Source organism: Mustela nigripes, chromosome 14 (assembly GCF_022355385.1).
Source record: "Mustela nigripes isolate SB6536 chromosome 14, MUSNIG.SB6536, whole genome shotgun sequence".
Lineage (NCBI taxonomy): Eukaryota > Metazoa > Chordata > Mammalia > Carnivora > Mustelidae > Mustela > Mustela nigripes.
The window spans coordinates 10,658,946-10,677,455 of record NC_081570.1 but is presented as its reverse complement, the minus strand read 5'-3'; the positions used below and the strand labels follow the sequence as shown (position 1 = coordinate 10,677,455).

At 50.7% G+C, this 18,510-nt stretch overlaps 1 protein-coding gene across 10 annotated transcripts in view; it reads right to left on the bottom strand.

The window, feature by feature from the left end:
- The window catches only part of FHAD1 (forkhead associated phosphopeptide binding domain 1), a 129,535-nt gene that overhangs the window by 32,449 nt on the left and 78,576 nt on the right, over nucleotides 1–18,510 (bottom strand). For 9 of the 10 annotated variants that reach the window (XM_059376203.1, XM_059376206.1, XM_059376201.1 and 6 more), the window contains 7 exons: nucleotides 12,449–12,519; nucleotides 10,706–10,858; nucleotides 8,611–8,718; nucleotides 8,265–8,372; nucleotides 4,909–5,016; nucleotides 3,039–3,146; nucleotides 348–455 (listed from right to left, as the gene is read on the bottom strand). In XM_059376203.1, the coding sequence (XP_059232186.1) occupies nucleotides 348–455; nucleotides 3,039–3,146; nucleotides 4,909–5,016; nucleotides 8,265–8,372; nucleotides 8,611–8,718; nucleotides 10,706–10,858; nucleotides 12,449–12,519 (764 nt within the window). The remainder of the gene's footprint in view (nucleotides 1–347; nucleotides 456–3,038; nucleotides 3,147–4,908; nucleotides 5,017–8,264; nucleotides 8,373–8,610; nucleotides 8,719–10,705; nucleotides 10,859–12,448; nucleotides 12,520–18,510) is intronic. The other variant, XM_059376208.1, reaches the window with a different exon arrangement.

Here is an 18,510-nt window from a genome sequence, read left to right as displayed (position 1 = left end):
CAGTGTGGGGTTCGATTGTGCCTGCACTTCCCAGCTGTGTACTCATAGTAATAATAATCATAATAATAACAGCAGGCAACACACAGAGCATTCACTGACTGCTGGACACTTTCCCATGTGTTTTATGAGCTTGTTAGCAATCAAGCCTCACCACTCAATTGGGTTGGTCTACTGCATCATCTGGATTTCATAAGCAGGAAAACACAGGCCCAGAGATGGTAAGACACCCGCCTCAGGTCGCATGGGCAGAAAGCGGCAGAGATGGGATTCGAAGCCAGACCACCTGTCTCCAGAGCCCTGCTCTTAACTGCGCCAGGCCCCTCTGTGGCTGCCCCTGAGACTCTCACCTCCTTCTGCTTGGTGATGTAGTTCTCCAGATCTTGTACCTTCTTCTTTTCCTGCTCTATGGCCTCTTTGGCTTTGTGTTTCTCGTAGGCGAGGCTGCTCTCTGAAATCTGGAAGTGACAACTGGTCTGAGGGAGTGTAGCGAGAAAGGAAGGGAAGGGGCACCATGGGGGAAGCCAGGATTAGCAATCATGGAGACCCAGGATTAGTAACCACGGAGACCAGTGAGTCAGGGTTTGGAGCAAGGGCTCAGGGAACAGGACGCTCACGGGAGAGAGGGTGGGCATCCTGGCCTGCCAGCCACGACGACGCTGAGAACCTGAAGGTCATGTGTGGTTAGTCACCGCATAAAAGAGAGGATTATTCATCGTTCAGGATTTTGGGGTTGTGTTTGGGAAGTGACGTGCTGGTGAATGTTCAAGTCAAGGCATTTGGCACCGAGCCAAGCTGGAATGCGGGCCTTCCGTTGGGAAGTACCTGGCTTCTTGGGAGGTGGGGCAGGAGAGTCAAAGTAGAGAGGAGAGGTCTCCTGTACCGGTGGACCTGCCATGCCTGTGGCTTCAGGCTCTCTCCAGCCTTCAAAGGCTTGGGTCCAAAAACTGATGTCTGGGACAGTTTGGAACTGAGCACATGAAGCCCTCAGGTCTGGTGACGTGGAGATGGGAACTGAGGACCAGCCTCACCCACACAAGCCCCAGGAGGTACACAGAGCAGGGCGATTGGAAAACTCAATTTGCAGCTTGGAATCTTTGTGGTGACACTCCCATACAAACACAGAGTTCACAGACACATATTTTAAGTATATGCGTGTGTGCACAGACAAAGGCCTGAAGAGATACGATCTGAAATGTAAATATCGGTTATTTCGGGGGATTGGAACTATGGCAATTTACATCTTCCTCTTCTTGCTGGTCTGTGTCTTTTACATTTTCTTGAGTGAACATACATTATTTGGCAAAAAGAAAAATGAAAATTATGCTAGGGAATGCGGTGCTGGGGGTAGGATGAGTTTTTGGGGCTGCGTGGCCCTGGAGCAAAAGATGGTCTTCCCAGCAGCCCGGCTGTTGGAGCCAGTGTCCATGGCTGCCACCCCCCTTGCCCTGTTCTGCACAGGCTGCCTGCCCCACCTGGGCTCTGACTCACCTCCCCACACGAGTCTGGCATTTACCTGCTGCCAAGTCTGCTAAGACGGTCCAGCCCCAACCCTGCCAGTCGGAAGGGGCTGCCCCCTTCTGCCTGTCCTGTGGGATTCTGTGCTGCTTGGCGTGTCGCAGCTGAAAATAATGCTTGTGACACGTGCACCGGGCACCGGGCACCGAGTGCGTCAGCGCATCTCAGCAGAGCCCCAGAGCGTGAGCCCAGCAAGCTGCATTCTGCCGGGGAGGACACGGCAGCTGTCACCAAGGCAGTATGAGGACAAATAATGTATGGAGGTTACACCACACCATTGCCCAGCCCTAACCATGCAGCCCTAACCATGCAGCCACCGAACCTCCTCATTAAAACCTCTACCCTCCCCAGAGGCAGAGCCCTGCTTCTATGCTCTTACTTAGTTGGGCACAGAGTCCCCTGCACCATGCAGGAGCCCATGCCTCAAGACCCTACCCCCCGGCCGTCTATATAAGGGGCCCTCTGGGCACAGCTGCTGACAACAGCTTGACCTCACTCCCTGCTAAGGCTGACACAGTCCCACTGCCAAGGTCTTTGCTGGACTGTCTGCCGTGGCCCCGCCGCCACCCCTGCACTGGACACACGCCATTCTCCCCACCTCACCTGGTCACTGCCCTCACCTGGGCAGGTACTTGATAATGAACACTGCCCCTCCTCTAAGGGATTCTATGCACACTAATGTTTGAGAATCTTGTTTTAAAGAAAATGATCTAAGATTGATAGGAATAGATGCAAAGAGTTTTTCCATCCCATCTGGTCTTCAGAGTCCTCTGAAATTGTATTTACCTGCATTGAAGTTTCACCCCCTGTTGTCAGGTTGTGCATTTGATCCCGTGACTTGACTTTTGTGATATGAGTCATTGTGTGTGTGTGTCCCTTGTACTGTTGGGACCAAGGAGGAGTGAATTCTGTCCTATACAGTGCAGAGGGTCCCGTACAACAGCCTGTGCTCCTCTGGTGTCTGCTCCTCCCAGGAACAACTGTAAATGCGGTTTGACTGGGCAGGTCACAACACCCATGGGGACAAGCTCTGGCGGAGACGCTGCTGTCCAGGTGATGAGAAATTCAGGCACCCACCTCCTGACATCCCCTCTGCGACCCCAGGCAGCTGAAGCCATGCACTGTCCAGGGATATTAAGGAGAGGAGGGGGACAGTGTGGGGTTCGGTTATGCCCTCCACTTCCCAGCTGTGAGCTTACAGTAATAATCAATAATAATAATAATAATAGTAATAATAATAATAACGGCAGGCAACACACGGAGCATTCACTGACTGCTGGACACTGTCCCATGTGTTTTATGAGCTCGTTAGCAATCAAGCCTCACCACTCAATGGGGCTGATCTACTGGCATCATCTGGATTTTATAAGCCAGGAAATGTAGGCACAGAGATGGTAAGACACCTGCCTCAGGTCGCATGGGCAGAAAGCGGCAGAGATGGGATTCGAAGCCAGACCACCTGTCTCCAGAGCCCTGCTCTTAACTGCGCCAGGCCCCTCTGTGGCTGCCCCTGAGACTCTCACCTCCTTCTGCTTGGTGATGTAGTTCTCCAGATCTTGCACCTTCTTCTTTTCCTGCTCTATGGCCTCTTTGGCTTTGTGTTTCTCGTGGGCGAGGCTGCTCTCTGAAATCTGGAAGTGACAACTGGTCTGAGGGAGTGTAGCGAGAAAGGAAGGGAAGGGGCACCATGGGGGAAGCCAGGATTAGCAATCATGGAGACCCAGGATTAGTAACCACGGAGACCAGTGAGTCAGGGTTTGGAGCAAGGGCTCAGGAACTTGATAACGAATATGTTGACTTCTCCCAACAAACGTCTAGGTAGTTCAGTCACTAGACCCATGTTACAGATGAGGGCACAGAGACAGCAAGGCACTTGCCCAGGGTCAAACAGCATGGCAGGACAGAGCTGGGGTTTGAACCAGAATCAGCACTTTTCGCCTACTAGGCTTTCATGCTTTACCACTTTGCACCTCCCTCTGGCTTTCTTCCCCGGACCCCTCATCCGGCTTCATCTTGTCGCACTTCCCTTCCTTCCTCACACTGCTGCCCTGTCCCTGGGGCTAACGGAGGTCCTTGGATTCCGCAGCTGGGCCACTTTACTCAGTGGCATTTTCTCACCCTAGACGTTCCCTTCAATCTTCTTCTCCCCCCCAGGTCTCACTCCAATGTCACCTCCTCGGAGAGGCCCTCCTGTCTGTGGCCACTCTCTAGCCCGCCCCTTTGAGATTCTCCCAAGTTTGTGGCCCTGGAGTTATTGTGGGCACCTGGTTCTGTGGGGTCTGTCCCTCAGCCTAGAGTGGGAGCACTGAGAGGACACAGCTCTGGTCCTTCTTGTGCACTGTGGTGTCCCCAACGCCCAACAAGGCCTGGCCCATGCTAGGTGCTCGGGCGCATTTGTGGGTGGATGAATGAAACAAGTGGAAAAATTCACGGAGTCAGTACTGTGTTTCTGGGAGTTCCCTGAGGCCAGGCCAAGTCTGTGCCGCCTGCGCCCTTGGAGCCCAGCTCATGGAGCTGCCGCTATAAGTCACTGAGTTCTCTCCCTGGCCTCCAGCTCCTGAGAGCCCTTTTTTGACATCTCGGGAAAGGGGCGGTTGGCGTGTTTGGGTTAGCCTGAGTGACACCTCTCCTCTCAGCCTTGGGTCTGCCTTTCATGGCGGCTCCAGGCCAATGTGGCTGGTGGGCCCAGTCCCTAGGCTGGTGGGGGTGGCTAGAGGTGGATGTCTCCAGCGTTCCCCAGGCATGGTGCCCAGGCCTGCCCAAACCACTGTCACCCTCTCATCTATTCCGGACCTCGGACACTTACCCGTGGAACTGCCACGCAAGCTTATGTACCAGTCTCTGCCATCTCGCTCCACAGCTCTTTGTGTCTCTACAAAAAGTCTATGAAACCAGGAGACCAGAGCTGGGAGCGAGGGTCTTTCTACTGTGCCCGTGCTGGGTTGTCGTAAATACCTTTCAGTGAGGAGGAGGGAGAGGCTGGCTGGGGGACCAACCCAGACCTGGACCCAAGGGTTCTCTCCTGGAGCGCATCCCTCTGCCTTCAGTGGCTGAGCGGGGAATGGTTATGTAGAGGGCCCGCCAAGTGCAAGGTGTAGTTCTAAATGCTCTGTCTTTATTAATTCATTTACTCCTGCCAGGCGGGGTCTGTGACCACACCCATTTTACAGAGGAAGCAACTAAGGCCCAGGAGGTCAAGTGACCTGACCTAGGTCATTCAGCTAGTGAGTTGTACTTGACATTGGTCACTTCTCATGGAAGTGCTGCTCAACACTGGCCAGCCATACTCTCCACAGGGGCACAGAACCAGGGCCTCACGTCTGACCTTGGAGTTCGTTAGTTTGTTCCATAGGGGTTTTTGGCTGCTATGGCCCATTTCTCTGCTCCCCATACCTCCTTCTGTTGGGTCAAGTGGTTCTCCAGATCTTGAACTTTTCTCCTTTCTGTCTCTAAAGCTTCCTTTGCTCTCCTTTTCTCATAGGCCATGCTGTTCTCCAAAATCTGAAAATCAATGACCAGTCTTTTTGGTTGCTTGTGCATTTCGTGGGGAGACTGCTCATTCTGGCCATATTACTGATAGTGGTAGCAGCTCCCATCCTGGGGGTTGGTAGGGGTGGGGTGAGAATCCCATGCTGGGGGCCCATGGCAGGCTTGTCACACACAGTGAACCCTATCACGGTAACCCTAGCGGGCGAGTTAGTGTCCCCCATTTGTAGATGAGAAAACCAAGGAACAGAAAGTTGCACAAGGTCCAGGGGTCATGCAGTCTGTTGGAGGTGAGGTTAGGATTTGGGCCCACTGCGGAGGTCGGCCCACTGCCTGTGCCCAGAGGCCCTCGCCCAGGACCACGTGAGCAGAGGGAATTGGCTCGGTCTATTTTGGAGTCTGAGCTCTTAGCACTGCACCAGGCAGCCGCTCTGATAAGAAGAGAGAATCTCATTAATAATGGATACCCTATTATTAAAATAAATCTCCCACAGAGAGTCAGGTTTCAAGATGTGGACAGTGTGTTGAATTCATGAGCCCCAACGTGGCAATTTCTAGAAGGGGGGGGTGAACCTCACACGTGGAGCTCAGAGAAGGCATATGGGGGAAAGTGTGGTTCAGTGCTTGTGCTCAAGGAATTTTATTTAGGAATTAAATGGCTGACGCCAATCCCAAAGGATCGGAGTTGCCCACGAGGCCCCTGTTTCTAGTCACTGCAAGAAAGGGCACCGTAGCTTTCAAATGGGTTGAGTTCTAAGCACTGGCTTGATGGTAAGATGTCTGGAACTTGGAGCATGGTTTCCATTGTAACCCATGGTTAGGGCTCCAGATTAGACTGCCCAGATGAGCCTGGCTGAAGTGCTAACTATTTTGCAGTGAAAAGTCATTAAAAAAAATCCCAACGCTCAGCTGCTCCAGTAGCAGCCCCGAAGAAAGCAGAAGGGCGGCATCACAGGCGGCGGCACACTGCTCCTGAACACTGGGGGGTCGGGGTTCCCGGAATTTGTGAAAGAGACTTCCCAGCACTTCAAGGTGATTTAGGGTGGGCTCCACCGCACTGAGCTAGCATCTACACTCACGACTTTGCTCTCGGCAGCTCCTTTGCAGCGGAGGGGGCACTCAGGGGAAGACTGTCCCTGTGACTCAAGACACACGGGCCCTGGCCCTCTCTCTGCTGCTCTGCTCCCAAGTTCCCAGGCATTCATTACCTAACGGGAGTTCACCTTTCACGTCACCTCGAAACCTGCAATATGATCCTTTTCCTTAAAGATTCATCTGATAATGTGACAGAAGGTCTAATAAGGACAAAAACCCAATAGCCGTTTGAGGTTGATTAAAGTCTGTGTCTGGGACTTTTATCTCAGATTTGCCCGTCAAGAAAACACAGAGAGATTCTGCTGTAGGTAGGCTGCCGTTTTCCTAGGCTTGTGGTGACCTGGCCACAGCTCCTCCCTGCAATGAGGCTGACCCCATCATGCCTTCTTTCTTAAATCTCTCTCCTGACATGCCCTATGACCTCGACATCTCTAAATTCAAGGGCCTTCTCTGGGCCCCTGAGCTGAGCTATTGACCTCTTGGTGGTGTTTGGCCCCTGTGAACCCTTGGGAGACTCTGTTCCTCGTCAGCACCCCTGGAAAGACAACTCAGGGCAAGTCCTCAGTGACACTGTTTACATGGGTCGCCGAACACAGCCATGCAGGTGTGTTCCAAGTGACACCGGGCACATAAACATCTTCCCTCCTTGGATCAGATGGCATCACGGGGGCTCTGCCTGGCCCAACTTCTTGTCTCTCCCGCAGCAGTGGGTGGGCGAGGACATCACTGAGCAGTGAGGATGGGGAAGTCTACACGGGAGGATGTACCTGTTATCAAAGCTATTCACACACAATTCTGTGCCTATTCCAACAGCTACACGGGCTGAGCAACAATTCAGGGTCAAACACTGCACTGTGCATGGCTGCCGGCCCTCACAGCCACGCTTAAAGTCAGGAGATCCTGAGCGATCTGCTGAGGCCCATATGTCGTCAAGCCAGGATTTGAAACTGCGTTGCACGTGGCTACAAGGCCTGAACTCTTCAGCCCTCTGAGCTGCCTCGGGGTGCAAGAGCTCATGAGAACAGTATGTGAAAAAGACTTTGAGGTCCAAGGGAGACCACAAATTAAGCTTGTGCCGATGATGTCATAGAGCTCTCCCCAAAGCTGGTTTGGGAGCATCAGTACAAGCACAAAGTCTTCAACAGGGGAGAAGGGTCCTGCCCTGGGTCTGGTTTTGGCTACAGCACTTCGGGAAGAAAACAGAGTTGGGACTGCCAACCCAGATGTCTACAAGGGCTCGACAGGGCCGGCAAGGAAGTGGGCTGCGACGAACGCGACAGGGAATGGTGGGGACGGTGGGAAATCGCTGCTGTGTGTGCGCTCCCGCCGCTTCTGCCAAGTGGAAATGGGGCCAGATTTTCCGACTTCTCAGGAGAGGATGGAAATCTGGATTTTTAAGTAAATGTTATGAATTCAAAATAAAATGCTTGGGGACCAAACATAACATGCCCCTGGGCCCTTTTAAGCCAGGGAGCTGCCAATCTGTGCCTTCTAGAGAGCAGAGCAGGCCAGAGGAGGGGACCAAGGCCAGGCTCCAAGAGAAATAAGGACATCTGGATCTGAAGAGGAGCAGGTATCTCTATTTTCAAGCCTCTAAAAGTTATTATGTGGACGAGAAGGTGGACAGGACTTGCAGGAGCCCAGGAGGCCAGTGGGGGATTGACGTCCTTCTGGGACAAAGAGTTTGCTTGTGCTCAACCTAAAGGAAGAATTTTCTGCCAGCCTGAGGCATCACCAGTGGGTTGGACTGGCTTGGCCTGCAGAAAATTCCCAGATGGCAGAGCTGAAGGCTGGATGTAAGGATATTGCTGGAGGACTGACACAGCCCTAAAGTCCCAGAACTCTGTACCTCCTCCACGTCCGTGCTTTGGCACACAATCTCCATGCAGAAGATGCTTGTGTCACCAGCCCCAATGTGTCTCTCAAGTCCTATCTATGTCTGTACTTTTGCTGTTTATAATTTTTCCAACTGGGTTGTCCAAGTTAGGACTCCAGGGCTCTCACCTCGAGCCCCACTACTTCCCAGAGTAGCCGAACCCTCCTGAGGACAGATCGCTGTAGGAAAGCTCTGCCACACTCTTCCCACTCATCCGTGGTTCAGAGCTCACTGCCACATGGCCCGCAATCCGGATTTCGGCTCTAGCCGACAGTCCCCCTCAGCTGCATACCTCCTTCTGGCGGGCTAAGCGATTCTCCAGCTCTTGGACCCTCTTTTGTTCTTCTTCTAATGCTTCCTTCACTCTGCTTTTCTCTTGCATAATGTTTTCTTCCCAGACCTGCAATCCAAAGGCCATTGTTTAACAGACATTGTCACCATGGTAGGAACCCAGACTCTGTGCCAGGAACTGTGCCGGTAGCCCTTCGCTGCTCTCCACTACCCACGGGGGAGACCGCAGGCAGCAGGAGCAAGGGATCCAGAGCGGGCAGCCTCGGATTAGAGCCCCAGGTTGGTCCTCCCAGGGTGAGTGACCCTGATTTGGGTTCAGGCCGACTCTGTCTCCCCCAGCTGCCTACCTTCTTCTGGCGGGCTAAGCGATTCTCCAGCTCTTGGATTCTGTTTTGTTCTTCTTCTAATGTTTCTTTTGCTCTGTTTTTCTCTTGAGTAATGCTTTCCTCCAAAGCCTGAAAGTCAATGACTATTGTTTAATAGACAGAGTTTCCATGGCAGGAATCTGGACTCCTTGCCAGGCATTGCACGGGCTAGCTCTTTGCTCCTACCATAAGCCCACTGGGGAGACTGCGCATAGCTAGGAGCAAAGGATCCAGAGTAAGAAGGCTCCAGATCAGAGCCCCAGGTTGGGCCTTTCTGGGTGCTTGACCTTAGGAAGGTGAGAAGCAATAGACGCCCAGTCTCCCTATCTGTACAACAGGGAGGGTAATAGTGCTTCCTTCACTGGGTGAATGTGGGGGGCAGATGACAGGCTGAACACAGACCACTTGGCAGGTGACCATCGTTCATTAATAAGGGTCGGTCATTTCTTCTGTGATCTCCACTTTGCAGAGGAGGAAACAGACTTAGAAGGATTAAGGATCCGTCAAATTTCCTAGCAAATCACATGAGCAGGGATTCAAATCCTGGTCCATTGACTCAAGAGCCTCTTTTCTAAGCCAGCAGTTGGCAAACCATGGCCTACCAGCCAAATCTGGCCTGTTGTCTGCATTTTGTAAATAAAGTTTTATTGGGACACTTCCCTGCTCATTGTTTGTAGATTGCCTATGACTGCCTTTGCACTTACAATAGCAGAACTGAGCAGTCATGACAGAGCAGCGTGGCCTGCAAAACTGAAAATATATACCATTCGGCTCTTTATGAAAAAAGTTTGCTGACCCTGATCTAAACCATGAGTGTGCACAAGTCAAGTACATGTTTACAGCTCATATTAAATAAGGGTTAGCTTGATAAAGCAACTTAGAATTTCTTACTATTCAAACAGTCCTCAAATGAGTTGGGATTCATGAGGAGGAGTTTTATGGTCTAAGGAAGGTTCATTTAAAATTGGGACCCCCACGGGGCTCCTAGGAGACTCAGTCAGTTAAGCATTAGGACTTTATTTAATCTCCTAAATGACAAAAGGACATCCAAAGTCATGAGCCTCTGATGTAGGGTGATGGCAATGAAGTACTTAAAAATTCATGGCAATCCCTGAATACAAAAAAGGGCCAACTCTTGGACAAAGATGAGAATGAGTTCATTATATGCAGTTTCCTGGCCTTCTCTAGAGATTCAGGTGTAGTGGGTCTGGGCTGGGGCCAGAGAATCTGTTTTTTTTTTGTTGTTTTTTTGTTTTGTTTTTTTTTTTTTTTTTACAGAGAAAGACAGAGAGGTAGGGGCAGAGGGAGAAGCAGACTCCCCGCCGAGCTGGGAGACCGATGCAGGGCTTGATCCCCGAACCCTGGGATCATGACGTGAGCCGAAAGCAGCCACTTAACCAACTGAGCCACCCAGGCGCCCTGAGAATCCGTATTTTTAACAGGAGTCGAGGTCGTGCTTATCAGGCAAGTCTGGGAAAACCACCCTCTAAGATTTGCTGCTGAAAATGTGGTCTGCAGACCTGTGCTGCCAGCACCAGCTGGGAGCTGGTTGGAACGCAGGAGGCCAGTTTCTGCCCCAACCTTACCGAGTCAGAATCTGCATTTTAACAGACTCCCCAGGGGCTTCCTGGGCATTGGTAAATTTGAGAGGGGCTGCTGTAAAGTGTCTTGTAACTGGTTTCGTTTTTAGAAAAGCAAGTGGCAATCTTGGCCATTTGTTTCCTATGATATGTATCGAGAAAGAGAAGACGAAAATAATGTGAGGCTGGTCTTGCAAGCACTGAGAGTCTGTCAGTTATAAACCAGGACCTCAGTAATGACTTGAACTTGGCAAACTGACTGTGGCATTTGCGCTAATAAGGTACCATTTCCAGGAATTTCAGTAACTTTGCTGTTTCAAGTTGAGTTTTAGAATTCAAGCTTCATGTTACTTCCTCCGTTACTCACCTATTTAATTAATTTACTTCCAGAGCATCAAACAAGGAGTTGCTGAGATTTCTCCTCCCAAGTACATGCCTGCAGAAGAGGCCATTCCATCAGCTTCCAGGAGTAAAGAAAATGACAGGGACCACCTTACCGCCTTCTCATCCATAAGCCGCTTGATTCTGGCTTTCAGCCTCTCCTCTTGCTGCAGTCTGTCCTCAGTCAGCTTCTCCTTCTCTGCCAGATGTTCCCGCAGCTTCTCTTGCATGAAAGACTGCTGAGTTTCCTGAGAACTGTGGATCTTGATCTGAAATGAGAGGAAAGGAAACTGAAGCTGATGAGGGGGACAGGATGAATTAAAGGAGTCATTTCAACACTTTTCTTTTCCAAGTTCTTTTACCTTTGGGGGTACAAAGGTTTACGCAACCTTAAAAACACAGAGAGACTATGCTTAGTCTAGTTTCTGCTAGGGAACCTGTAGAGTTGAGTTGTCAAGAACCCAGACTCTCAGTGGTCAAGAACTCAGAATGTCAGCTCTACTTCTTTCTAGATGCTTTTTCATTTAGAAAATGGGATAATAACAGTATCTGCCTCTGAGAGTAAGGATTAAGTGAGATCATGATGGATGGAAAGCTTTAGCACAGTGCTTGGTTAATGGAAGCTAGAACTGTTAGTTATTATTTGCTGAGTGGAAGAGAAAAAACAGTGAGCTAGGGTCAGAAGGCCTGAGCTTTTTCTTGATTCTTCCATCAACTAGCCTTGTGACATTGAAATAGTCACCTAGCCTCTGAGGTTCCATGTTTTTTCCTGTACAATAAGAAAAATGGGCCGATCAGGGGTTGACAAAGTGCTGTCTACAGGCCAAATCTGGCTCACTGCCAATCTTTATAAATAAAGTTTTATTGGAACAGAGCCATGCCCATCATGCTCATTTACATATTGTATATGGCTGCTTTTACTCTATAGCAGCTGAGTTGAGTAGGTGTGACAGAGACTGTATGGCCTACAAGCCTAACATATTGACCATCTGGCCCTTTGCTTTAGAAAAAGTCTGTGGACCTCTGGGTTAGATGACCTGTGGGGTTGATCATGATGGTGGTCCCAATACTTTACTCTCTCTCCACCACGTCTTTGGCCATGTACCTTGCAGTGCCCACCCATACGCTGATCTGACATTGAACTCAGCCACGAGCCCTACTTGGGCCAGTGGGATGCTAACACACCAGAGAACTGAAAAGCATTTCATGACTGGGCTGCTTTTTCTCTTGTACTTCCGCATCACCATGGGGACACGTGCAGGCTAGCCTGCTGGAGGATGAGAGACAGGTGGGGCAGAGAGAAGCTGCTCCAGCTGAGTCCAGCCTAGACTGACCGAGGGCCAGCCAACACCCAGACACTTGGGCAAGCCTGTCCAGGACTGGTGCACCCACCTAGTGGCTGACCCCTGGTATGTGAGCAGTGAACAGTAACTGTGGAATGCCACTGAAGTTTTGTAGGTGCTTATTACAAAGCATTGTTATGGCAATACCATACCAGAGAGGTACAATCCCTAAGAATCCTTTGCCCCTAAAATGGGGACTTTATGTGACTTTTGGTAATTCTACTCCCTACACTGCAGGTAGCTGTGTATTTAGTAAGCATAAGCCTCAAGATCTGATGGCATTTAAAGTTTTCTGATGATTTTGATACAAGACAACAAGTATCCTGTCTTTGCCCTGGCCCTCCTGGGAGACCTTAGCCACCCTGTCTGAATCTTTTTGTGTCAAGTGAGGATATCATGTCATGTTTTGGAGAATGTGGATGGACTTGTTAACAGAGAAAAAACAGAGTTAAAATGCACAGTGGTATATAAACACTAAGGAGGAGCTGAAATGAACTTTCAAAGTCAAAGTATTACCTGAAGTTCCTGGGTTTGGCTTGTAATTTTTTTATAATATACCAGAAGATATTCCAGATACAAAGACAATCCTTGAAAAGAGAAGCAAGAAGGTTAAATATCCATTCAATTCACTTCCTTTGCTTTCCCAATAATGTCATAACAAAGCTTGCTCGCAGGTGGACGAGGGCACCATGGCCCTCCCATCAAGAAGACCTGAGCTGGGGTGCCTGGGTGGCTCAGTGGGTTAAGCCGCTGCCTTCGGCTCAGGTCATGATCTCAGGGTCCTAGGATCAAGTCCAGCGGCGGGCTCTCTGCTCGGCGGGGAGCCTGCTTCCCTCTCTCTCTCTCTCTGCCTGCCTTTCTGTCTACTGTGAACTCTCTCTCTGTCAAATAAATAAATAAAATCTTTAAAAAAAAAAAAAAGGAAGAAGATCTGAGCTGCCATCCAATGTGCGTTTTTAAAGTGGCTGGTCAGCCTTGGATGGGCTCAAATCCAGTTTCTTTTTGAAGGGTGGAAAATAAAACCCATCAGCAGAGCACCTATCAACTAAATGTCCACTGTGTGCCAAGCCATGAGCTAAGTCTGGTGGAGAAGCGGGGGGGTGGTGAAGCTATTCCTCGAGGTTCAGTCTGAGACATGGGGTCTAACTGTGTGAGGAGAATAGGTAGTGGCTCCGCGTGGCACGGAAGTGACTGCTGATGCAGGGCAGGAGGGTGAGAGTCTCTGAGGGGAGGTCATTCGCCTGGAGCAATCATAGGGGGCTACTTGGCCGAGGAGCCAGTGGGCACTGCTGGGTAGGCAAAAATCAGAGTTGGGGGGGAGGGCATTTGGAACGCAAGAGGTGGAAGGCCAGGCTACATGGTGGTCCCCAAAGATACCCACGTCCTAATCTCTGGAGCCTATGAACGTTACCTGACGGGGCAGAGGAACTGTGCTGATATGACCAAGTTAAGGAACTTGAGATACAGGGAATTAGCCTGGTTTTTTGGGCAGACCCAGTATCATCCCCCGGGAGGATCTTACTCCAGACAGATAGAGGACAGGTGATGTAAGAGAAACAGAGCCTTGAAGACGCTGCACTCCTGGCTCTAGAAATGGAGGCAAGGGCCACAAGCCAAGGAACGCAAGGAATAAGGTTCTAGAGACTGGAAAGGCAAAGAAATGGATCCTTCCCTAGAGCCTTCAGAAGAACCCAGCCTCGCTGATCTCAGGCGGTCGGCCTCCAGGACTGTATGTGAATGAGGCGCCGTGTCTGTGCCACATGTGAGAGCAGCCGCAGGAGACTAACACGAGGGGAGGCAGGCGGGCAGCTGGGGAAAGGCCGTGCGTACCCCGTGGGGTGCTGTGCTTAACTGGGCCGCACACACGGCGCGAGGTAGGGCTCGGAAGGTGGAGCGGGAGTGGAAGGCTGGGCCCGTGTGTGGTGGGGCTAGAACAGTAGCCTAAGAAGTGTTAACCTGATATAACCATCTCTGAAGTGTACTGGCCTGTACTGCGTGCCAGGCTCTCGGCCAAGCGCTCAGCGCATCACCCCACTGTACCACCGGATCGCCCTGGTTGACAGGTGAGGCCGCGGGGCTCTGAGAACTGTGGCGGCCGAGTGCCACAGGCTGGCAAACAAGTCAGTGTGACGCCAGCATTGGAGTCACTGGGACTTCAGTTGCTGTTGGAGCAGAGAACTGCCCTGATAAAGTGTGTTTTTTTCGTTCAGCTTTTTAAAAGAGTATTTTCAGAAAAATAGCTGGGATGAATTAGAGGTGGAGGAACTAGCTGGGTTTCCTAACCGCAGCTCTATTGCTAGGTTGGGCTAGGCAATTCTTTGTGGGGGGGGGCATCCTGGGCACTGTAGGACGCCAGGAGCCCCTTCCACCCAGGTGTGGCAACCAGAATGTCTCCAGACATTGCTAGGTGTCTCCCAGGGCTAAATCCCTTCCTGTGAGTTAAGAGGCTGAGAGCCCATGGATGTCCAGGTCTTCAGGGGTGAAGCTCTAAAGAAGGCTGGGAGACATGGGGATAGAAAGGAGAGAGAAAGCTCTTTCTAGGGACTGGATGGTAGTCCCAGTGTCAGACAGAAGAGACAGGTTGGGTGGTGTGGGGGCTGGAGAGAAGGGAGGAGCTGCCAAGCTCATTTTCAGACATGTGGAATTTGAGGTACTGGAATGACTCTCAGGAGGGGTGGTCTGCAGAGAGCAGGAATAGCCCGGCTCACCCAGGGCCTTCCTGAGATTAGGAGGAAGCAACTGTCTTCTCCTGGTGGACGTGGCCCAGCCAGGCATTCCACCTGCTGCCTTACATGGCACCAAATCAGCACTACCATTCGTGGCAGCACGGACATGGAGATGTCCACTTGGCCACTGCTGCCACGGGAGGGGTTGTTGAAGTACCTGGATAGAGACTCTCTTCATAAGAAAGGAGGTAAGAGTGAGGGGAGGACCAAGGACTGCCCTAGAGGAGACACTCAGGCAGGGGCAGGAATAGGTGAAAGGGGCTGCTGAAAACAAATGGAGAAGGTCGGATGGGCAGGGTGTGTCAGTTCCAGGAGAGCCAAGGGTGTAAGAGTGTTTCCAGGAAGAGATCCAAGAGCGCTGGGTGTGCCAGCGAGAACACAGGCTCGGGAAAGATGGCGGGCCCGCCAGGGCAGGAGGGCTCCGTGTCAGTTACACGCAGGGACAAAGCAAGGAGGCAAAGACACAGTAGAACATTTGCAATGAAGACAGACGGCGTAACACGCTTCCTCAAGATCATAGGTGGGACAGGAGTGTTAGTAGTAGAAAAAGAGCTAGAGAAGCAGCAGGTTCCAGGGAAGGGCTGTCATCTTGAGAGGTGTGTTTGATGGCCAGAGGAGGAATAAAAGGAAGAGAAAGGATGTAGGTGCCAGAGAAGGAAGTCATAATTCCAGACCCTGTGCACAGGCTCCCCTGAGAGGGAGAGAAGGAGCGACATGGAGGGATGAGCTGTATCTGGAGAAGGCACTGAGAATATGGTGGGAATTTGGAGAGAAGGGAGAAAAGACGGTCGAGAGAGAGAAAACAAGAGAGCTGAATATGTTCATGCCTGGAGCCTTGATCCCTGGCAGAGCAACTTTCGGAGAATTCCCAGCAGGCAAGAGTAGGACAATAATATAATAATAGCTACTGAGTATTAAGCACCTGCTGTGTACCAGGCACCATGCCAGGAGTTTGACGTGTGATACTTTCTAATCCTTATAAACAACCCAGCAAGGAAATGTGTTTGCATTTATAGGTGAGGCAACAAAAACTCAGCAAGATGGGGCTATGGGGCTAGTTAAGTGGTAGGATCAGAATCCAGACCTCGGTCTGTCATTCTCTTTCAAGCGACTGGAGGTGTGTGAGTAAGGGTCGGGGTGGCTAATATGAAGGGTGCCCTGTGGAAAGGGGCTCTGTGGGGAGATCAAGATGGCAGGCATGGGGGGCGGTGGCCTGGGTGATGTTGGCATTAACTCTAGGAGCACACAGATATGGGGTGGCTAAAATGGGGTTCAACCCGTGACCCAGGAACCCTAGGGGAAGGAGCAAAGCATGAATAGGATCCAGAGAGAATTAAGGAGAGGAAGGACTCGAGGATGTCGAAGGGGAAGAGGGAGTGTGTGATCATGTGTCTGGGCGATGATGAGCTGTATCATAACGAGATTTTTCTCTTCCCAAGAAGACGAAGCAATTCTTCATTATATTTCTGGTGATAAAAGTTATGTGTCTCTTGAACAAATCCAAACGTTACAGACATCCACGACATGGAAAGTGTTCACTGCTCTAGCTTCCCTGGCAGGTCTGCCAGAAAGAGCTGATGAACCACCATGTGAAAGCAAAGGTCCCACGCGATCCCACCGCGCTGGGTAACACGCCCAATGCGTGCGTATCTTTTTCCTCGGCTTTTTCTTTCGGTTGGACACTGATACTTAGAAGTGGGAGCACACTATGCATATTGTATTACAACCTCCTTTTTTTTTCATTTAAAAATGCGTATTTTGGATATCTGAGAATGAGTGATTCTTCTGTGCATGCTGGGAAGCCTTTTATTTGTAACAAAGTCTTGCAGAAACAGACACAAACGACTGACCTTGCCAGAAAAAAAATGCAGGCCTTTCTTCCCTTTATCAAGAGAATTTGAGAAACCAGGCAGGAGGAGCGGGGGACTAATTTTCAAGGTCCCTCTTTAGGCATTCCACATCTGCCCAGCTGGACCACACAGCAAATCTCTCACCAGTCAGGTCTTCAGGATCAACACCAACCTTCTGGTCCCTTGGGTCGCTAGCCAACAATACTTCAAATAGTTCCCCTTTACATGACTTGATCTGCAATGCCCTGGGCAATATACAGACCTAGCTGTTAGGTGTTCTTTACCTCTTAGGACAGGCTTTACGTCTTGGAAAAGGCGGGTGGTGTTGTAGTTAAGAGTAGGGGCCTGGAGGTCAGAAGGATCTGAACTGAATCCCAGCTCCACCACTTGGCTGTTGGGACACTCACCCCCTTGTCATGACTCTAGGAAGGAGACCTGGGAAGGGCTCTTTTGGGTGCAACCCAACTGAGTGCCCATGGCTACAAAAATCCCATTTGTTGACAAGTGGAGATGGGGTTGCGGGTCGAGTTACCTCGGTGTGAATAAATCAAGCTGTACCGCCCATGCGTGTACCTATCTGACTCCTGTTTAGGTCAGATTAGGTCAGTAAGTACTTCACGTTGGTGATCACGGCACCTCCCACTTATTGAGACTTAGTGTGGCCCAGGCTCCATGACCGGTGTGCACACGTCTCAGTGTTTAATCCTCACGACATCCCGATGGGCTCTTAGCCCCATTTTATGAACAGGAAAACAGGGCACACAGAAGTCAAGTAACCTGCTCACACAACTAGTCAGCACACAGTTGAGATTCAGACTTTGGCAGCTGTTCTCCAAAGCCCACGCTCAGAACCATTCCACTGGTCCTGGGCCTTCCATGGGCGTGGCTCATGGTGGGCAATGGAGAGGGGAGCTCACCTCGGGGGGTGAGTGCTCTTAGCTCTTTCCCTGCCCAAGTTGATGACAGAACCTGTTTTCTAGGAATTGGGTGTATACCTGGTACTTCTCTGGATCTTCAGAGAGAGGGCGGGGTCACAGAAAAACACCGGTATTGGGATCACAGTGACCTGACTCCTGACCTTCCCAGGTACCAGCTGTGTGACCTTGAGCAAGTTTCTTAATGCCCCGTGACTCAGTTTCCTTACCTGAAAAATAAAGACAGTAATAGTACCTTGCTTGTTGGGATATGGGAGCATAAAAGTACACAACGCATATAAAACATCTAACACAGTGATAAGCACCCAGGAGGAGCTAGATAAACCATGGTCCCCACCCTTCTCTCAGGAACTGGGACACAGAAGGCCCTCAGGAGTGTTTGTGGAGGGCAGTGAATGACTGCGGACTCCCTGCTGGCTTCAGTAATGTGAAGTACCTTGAATCTCCTTTTCATGCTGGAATACTCACAAAAGCAGTTTTTGAACCAGTTTCTTCATTTCTTTTTTTTTTTTTTTTAAGATTTTATTTATTTTTTGACAGAGAGAGATCACAAGTAGGCAGGGAGGCAGGCAGAGAGAGAGGGGGGAAGCAGGCTCCCTGCTGAGCAGAGAGCCTGATGCGGGGCTCGATCTCAGGACCCTGAGATCATGACGTGAGCCGATGGCAGAGGCTTCAACCCACTGAGCCACCCAGGCGCCCCAGTTTCTTCATTTCTAAAATGAGGGTAACAGTACCTGCTTCACAGAGTTGTTGTGAGGATGAACTGGGATAATGTATGGAAATGCCTGGAACAGCATCTAGACTGGGAGTGCTCAGTAGTAAAGGATGAGCACCATCATCAGTCAGCCCTGCCATTATCACCTTCACCACCATCCTCCTCCTCACCATTACCACCACCACCACTGGATCACTGCCATGATTGTCATACTCAACACCACTGTGCTCCTTATCACCGCCATCATCATCCTCATCACCACAATCCTCCCTACCATCATCATCCTCATCACCATCCTCCCCATCATCATCATCATCCTCCCCACCATTCTCCTCCTCACCATCACCATCCT